The 6,738-nt window shown below is 49.7% G+C and overlaps 1 protein-coding gene across 3 annotated transcripts in view; it reads left to right on the plus strand.

Annotated features, from left to right (window-relative positions):
* The first annotated feature begins 5,359 nt into the window (after nt 1-5,359).
* LOC118001898 (SPARC-related modular calcium-binding protein 2) overlaps nt 5,360-6,738 on the plus strand; it is a 157,065-nt gene continuing 155,686 nt past the window's right edge. For all 3 annotated transcript variants that reach the window (XM_034992075.1, XM_034992073.1, XM_034992074.1), the window contains exon 1: nt 5,360-5,562. In XM_034992075.1, coding sequence (XP_034847966.1) covers nt 5,479-5,562 — 84 coding nt within the window. In that variant the 5' untranslated portion in view covers nt 5,360-5,478. The remainder of the gene's footprint in view (nt 5,563-6,738) is intronic.

Genomic DNA, 6,738 nt, shown 5'->3' on the forward strand with positions numbered 1-6,738 from the left:
AGTGACAGATTTATTTCTCCCTTTCCAATTTGGATGCCTCTAATTTATTTTTCTTGCCTAATTGCTCTGGCTAGGACTTCCAGTACTGTGTTGAATCAAAGTGGTGAGAGTGGGCATCGTTGTCTTGCTCCTGATCTTAGAGGAAAAGCCTTCAGGTCTTCATCATTGAGTATGATGTGGCTGTGGCCATGTCATAATGGCCTTTATTATATTGAAGTACATTCTCTCTATACCCTCTTTGTTGAGAGTTCTTATTGTAAACGGATATTAAATTTTGTCAAATGCTTTTTCTGCATCTGTTGCGTTGATCATGTGATCTTTATCCTTTATTTTGTTAATATGGTGGACCACATTGACCTATGTGTGGATGTTGAACATCCTCGCATCCCTGGAATAAATCCCACTTGATCTTGGTGTGTGATCCCTTTAATTTAATATTGAATTCGGTTTGCTAATATTTTGTTCAAGATATTTGCATCTCTGTTCATCAGGGATATTGGCCTGTAATTCTCTTTTCTTGTGCCTTTGTCTGGTTTTGGTATCAGGGTAATGCTGGTCTTGTAAAATTAGTTTGAAAGAGGTCCCTCCTCTTCTAGTTTTTGGAGAGTTTGAGAAGGATTGGTATTCATTCTTCTTTGAACATTTGGTGGAATTCACCAGTAAAGCCATCTGGTCCACGACTTTTGTTTGTTGGGTGATTTTTGATTAATGATTCGATCTCCTTGCTAGTAATCCATCTGTTCAGATTTTCTGTCTCATCATGATTCAGTCTTGGTAGTTTGTATGTTTCTAGGACCTCATCCATTTTTTCTAGGTTGTCCAGTTTGTTGGTGTAAAATTATTCATAATAATCTCTTATGATTTCTGTGGCAGAGATGTAATGTCTCCTCTTTCATGATGTTATTTATTCGAGCCCTCTCTTTTTTTCCTGGTGAGTCTAGCTTAAGATCTGCCCATTTTGTTTATCTTCTTAAAGAACCAGCATAGTTTCAGCTATCATTTCTATTGTCTTTTTAGTATCTATTTCATTTATTTCTGCTCGAATCATTGTTATTTCCTTCCTTCTACTAAGTTTGGGCAGATGCGTTTTAATGTTCTGCTTAGAGCTGCAGCAGAACACGGGGTGTGGTGGGACGCCATCCTGGCGTGTGTGCTGGGCCAGGGAAGGGGGAGGGGTGTTGAAGGTAATTGGAAGATTTCTTTATTGGGGTATCTTCTTACACTGCTTTCTGTCGGTATAACTCACACCTGTGTGGTCCACACGCTGCAGAGTGTTTCTGGCAAGCCGTATTTCTGTTGCCATTTAAAAACTTTTTTTCCCCCTAAAGGCAGTTCTCATGTGAAGAGAGGAGGAAGGGACTCCTAGACTGTGGTTAATAAGGAGGAAGAACCCAAAGGCAGTTTCGGTCACCTGGAGCCATTAACTGGCTCTAGGCCTCTCCAGGCTCACATTTTGCACCTTCATTAGTCTTGATAGTGATGGGCTTTTAAAACAATCATTATTTTTAGCTCTGTAACTGATACATTCTGTAAGTTTCGTGTACTGATAAATGTAGTTTCACGAACGCAAAAACAGCTTCTGGATATTATGGAAACAAGTAGATTTCAATAAGCTTGTGCTGTGTCTGCTGGTGGTGTGGCGTGTTGGGACCTGATGGTAGATCGGTTGGGTAGATTGAGTCGATCTCTGGCAGCAGGAATACTTCTTTTCAAATGGCTCAGGCATCTCCTGTCAACTTTAGAGGGAATGTTCTCGCCATGAAAGTAGCAGTTTTGCATTTGGCTTTGTAGCAAATTTGTCTTTCTTTGGAAACATTAAATTTGGAAAACATTCTAGTTAAAGTCTTACCAATAAATCAAGAAGGACTGTAATGTGCTTTTTTCCACTTGTTTGGTGGTGGATCTTAAACAATGTGCGAAACAGTGCAAGCCACTGACTGTGCATCTGAGCTCACACACGCAGGGGTGCCAACTGATGTGGAAGAAAGATCCTAGACCGTGGGTGAAGGCTGAGTTCTGCTCCTACCTCTTACTAGTTGTGCAAACGGGGGCAGGTCCTGTAGTCTCCCTGGGCCGCCTTATTACCATCTGGAAAATAATCGCTTTGCAGAGTTTCTGCAAGAGTTAATTAGATCATGTGTATAAAACACCCAGTATATTTCAATTTATTTAAAATTTCCATAAAGTGCCTGCAAAGTGTTGTCATAAAACTTGTTATAAAGCATCTTGGGAAGGAAGGATAAACTTATCTATATGATTTTATTGAGAACAAAGACAAATTCAAATGATCTGTCCCTTAAATGCATAAAAACAGGGGGAGAACCTCTGATTTCGGCAAAGGGCTCCCCCACACACTGTGACCCTGATGCTGTTCACGCCTGGCGGTCACTGCAGAGGCCAGCTTACCCAGCACTGTGCGTCTGCCTGACCAGTCAGCTCAGACTCTCTGCAACTCTTTTTTTTGACACAGGTTTCTGGAGTTGGGGATTGGATGAAGAGCCCAGGACTGAGGCGAGGGACTGCCAGGTGAGATCACAAGCACTCAGAATCTCTCTAAGGGAAACTGAGTGAACTGGGAAGATTCTTCTTGCCAGGCTTAAGTAGAAGCTGTTCATAAAGGAAGTGAGTGGAGGTGGCTGGTGACGTGGGGTGTGCTCTATGCAGCTGACTGGCGGGCAGAAGGCTGACCCTGAGTATCAGCAGACCTTGCGTTAGATGTCTCACATCTGCATATGCAGGTGGAAAAGGGAGCTGACTGAAAGTGTTCTGGCCAAATACAAGTTACCCAGAATAATAATTAAATTATATCATAAGAATAAAGTCCTACTGCAGCGTTAGCATAGTCAAAGAAATAAACAAAGTAAGCTGGTGTGCCTGATAAAGGGTTTTGTTAACGGCCTAAGTGGGTTATAAATCTAAGCCTGGCGGGAATACTAGGTCTTTAGTTTCTCGGACTCTTCTTTACCGTAACTTTCATCAGTGACAGGAACTTAAATTCTGGATCCAGAAGGCATGTTTTAGAATGACCTCTCACCATTTATTACTTTTGAAAATCCCACATTTCCAAGAGAAGGGAACTTCTTCTACAGACTTGTCTGTCCTATAGGAACTGTTTGGAAAATATTGAGTTATTTCCTGTCTTAATTTTGAAATATTTATATCCGTGTCCTTACTCATGGGGGGCGATTATCTGGTATTCATGCCAGTCATAACTTTCTGGAGACTTAAGAGTGACAGACATAACTATGACCTAGTGTTTTAAATAAACGTATTGTTTGTCTCCATAAAAATGGAAACTGACCATGTCTCCAGACCCCACCACAAATATCTCTAAGAACGTGACACTTGGCATCCAGCGCCCACCGGCTCTTCTAGTTGTTAGGGAGTCTGTGAAGGATCCAGCCCTGACTCATCTGTCAGAGACTTAGACAAACCCATTGCATTTATCTTTCGGGAATTCCCGGAGGGTCTGCAGGTGATGTGTGATGGACATGCTGACACATCTTTCTTGAATAAGAGGCTTTGAGAGCCAAGTTCTCTTCTGCCCCCGTTGGGCCCCCACGCCTCCAAAGGAAAGGAAGCAGACTTGCCAGTACTACGGGGTTTGGCATCCGGGGCTGGTCCTGATCTTGCTGCCTGTGAGATCTGGCTAAGGCATTTGGCCTCTTTGCTTTTATTTCTCATCTGTAAAATGGGGATCATTAAGTCTCCTTGTCTGCCATCCTTGAAGTCAATGAGGGTGAATGAGTGGACATGTGTCCAAGTCTTCTGAGTTCTATGGAGAAGTGCACAATATCAAATCAACATTTCAACTATCAGCAGTCCTCTAACTAAAGTAGAAAGTAAACATAGAATTTTTAGTAGGAAGTGCTTTTTAAAGGATTCATGTCAGCCCTGACTGTAAATTTTCTTCTTTGGATGGTCTTACAATTCATGGTATGCAGTGTTTACTTCTTTATTTTTACCTTAATTTTTATTAACATTTCCTAATGGCATTCCTTATTTATGTAATCATTTGCAGCTGCTTTGCTCACCTGTTTCTCAGGGCCCAGGAGTTTTATTATAATTTCCTTCTGAGCCCTCAAGCCAGGAGGAATGTGTTTAAGTACTCAACAGATTCTCAGGGCTCTGGAATCTGAAGGAGACTTAGTAGTGGCTTTCAGGAAGATACGTTTCTTCTGCATCTTCCCTGATCCTGTGTCCATCACTTTCCTGCTAGATGTGGGAAGACCTCTCCATAGTGTGGGGCCCTGTGGTTGGAATAACACTGCTTTTGTCTCAGTAACCAGTCATGGGATTTGCTGATGCAGCCCTGAGATTCAGTACCCCCTCCCCAGGTCCTTTCTAGCCAAAGCTTCAGATTAAACATCCGATTAAAAATCAGATTTGGATTTTCTGTTTTGTTCTTTTTCCCAGTGCCCCTGACAAGTCAATTGAGGCATTGTTCTCGAAAATCCTCACTCTTGGGTTTTCTGTGTGAGCCAGAATTAGTCTTTTTTTTTTTTTTCCCCCTGTAAAGTTGTAAGCCAAGGCTAAACTATTTCAGCAATGTCGTCTGCAATGGATACTATCCAGAGACTGGGTGTGCAAAATTCTCTTGGTTTCCAACCAGTCCGCACTGCGGAGTTTGCACCCTTTACACCACTGTGCTTCCTGCGTAAACACCTGAGCCACCTTGACAGAGCGGCTCTAGAAACAGCCACATTCCCGCCAGACTTGTCCCCTGTCACTGCGGTCAGATCATGAATCTCTAGTCCAAAATTGGTCCCCGAATGCATTAACCTGCTGAAAAATGGCAAAGGCGAGCCGCCCTCCGGGCATTTCCTGGACCAAGTGGTGTTGATGGCTTCTTTTGCTGGAAAGCCAGCTCATCAATCAGCAATACGAGAGGCGACATTCCGGGCTGGGTGAGGTAGCGTCAGAATCTGGGGGTCTAGGAGAACTCTGGGGACTGGGATGGACCTAGGCGCAAAGTGGTGGGTTAAGCGCCTGGTCTGTCTTGCACCCAGCGGGTCGGTGCCCGGGGACACCAGGGGGGCTCCGCGCACCTGTGGGCGTGCCTGGGACTCTCCTAGGATGCGCACGCGTGTGTGCGCGCGTGTGCGCGTGTGCACGCGCGCCGGCCCAGGGAAGCCAGCGCGCACGCAGCACCGAGCCGCGCGCGGCCCTGCTGGCCCTCTCCACCTCCCGCTCCCGCAGACGCGCGCCCAGGGCGGCCCGGCCGGAGCGCGCAGCCGAGCCGAGCGAGCGGGGCGCGGCGGCGGCGGCGGCGGCGGCGGCGCGGGGGTGGGGCTGGAGGAGGAGAGGGAGGGAGCGAGCGGCCAGGAGGAGGATCCGGGAAGTTCTGCACTTATTTGACAGCGGCCGGCGGAGCCGCGCAGGACGCCCAGGGCCGCTGCTGGAGTGCGGCGCCCGGAGCGCGGGGAGCACCGCCAGGCCGCTGCGCCCGGCTCCCAGCGCCGCGCGGCGCGCGTCACCATGCTGCTCCCGCAGCTGTGCTGGCTGCCCCTGCTCGCCGGGCTGCTCCCGCCGGCGCCCGCGCAGAAGTTCTCGGCGCTCACGGTGAGTCGTCCCGCGGGGACCGGCCGCCTCGCCCCCGCTCGGTTCCCGCCTGCGCCTCCGGCCTGGGCGCCGGCGCGGGGCGCAGCAGGTGGCCCTCGGGACCGGCGCCGCCTCCGCCTGCGGGCCGAGCAGGTGGGGCCCAGGCCGGTCCGGCGGCTGCGCGGGCTCCTGGGGTCCTAGCGCCGCGTGCGGGTGCTCTCGGGGTCCTGCGCTTCCAGCTGACGGGTGGGCAGGCCAGGCGCGGCCACAGGGCTGGGGACGCCTGCGCCGCCCCGCGGACCGTCCGAGGGCCGCGCCACCGGGGGTCCGGTCGCCCGCTCACTGCTGTCCGTCGGGCCTGGAGCGCGCTCGGCCTCGCGTCCCTCCATCGCTCCGGCCTCGGTGGGCACCGCGCGGCCCGGCGGCCGCTTGCTGCGGGAAGGAGGGGCCCGTCGTGGTTCCTGCTCCTGAGCCCGCCTTGGTTCGCCTGCCTGTCCCAGAGCCCCTCCCCGCGTGAATCTGGGAGGAAGCAGATGACAGTAAAATAAATCCTATTGTCACTCGTGCGAGCAGGCAGAAGTTGGGGGACGAGGCGTCTCCACGTCCTGCCGTCCCCTTCCCGGGTCCTCCTCGGTCGGGGCGCTGCGCGCAGGCAGGCGCGCTCCGGGGCTCGGGGGTCTCGGCGGTTGACCGCTGTGTGTTTTTCTTTCTTGGCTGAAACGTCTCCGCGACAGCCTGGGCCGGCGGAGCGCAGCGCCAAGCCTGGAGCTGTGTGCAGGGCGCGAGCCAAGCCACCGGCCGCCGGCCCAGGCTGGGTGTCTGCAGCCCCCAGCTCGGGCAGACCTCATGGGCTTGCAGTGTTTGCAAACCCGTAATTAATGCAATCTGCAGAAACGAAAACATTCCACTTAAAGGTGTTTCTGAACAAGTGCTTGGGAAAACACGAAGGTGGAGAGAACACCTCTGGCGCAGAGATGCTTTTAAGTAGTGGGACTTGTCCTGAAGGGGTTATTGTATCGAAAATACCTAAGGTTTGAAAGGAGCTGTGGTCCGGTTGGTTCTGCTTTTCAGCAAATTGGAAGCAGTCCTGTGAGCCTCTTTCTTTCTTTCTTTCTTTTTCTTTCTTTCTTTCTTTCTCTTTCTTTCTTTCTTTCTTTCTTCCTTTCTTCCTTTCTTCCTTTCTTTCTTTCTTTCTTT

The sequence above is a fragment of the Mirounga leonina genome, unplaced genomic scaffold (assembly GCF_011800145.1).
Source record: "Mirounga leonina isolate KUSES-001 unplaced genomic scaffold, KU_Mleo_1.0 Mir_55, whole genome shotgun sequence".
In the NCBI taxonomy this organism is placed as follows: Eukaryota; Metazoa; Chordata; class Mammalia; order Carnivora; family Phocidae; genus Mirounga; species Mirounga leonina.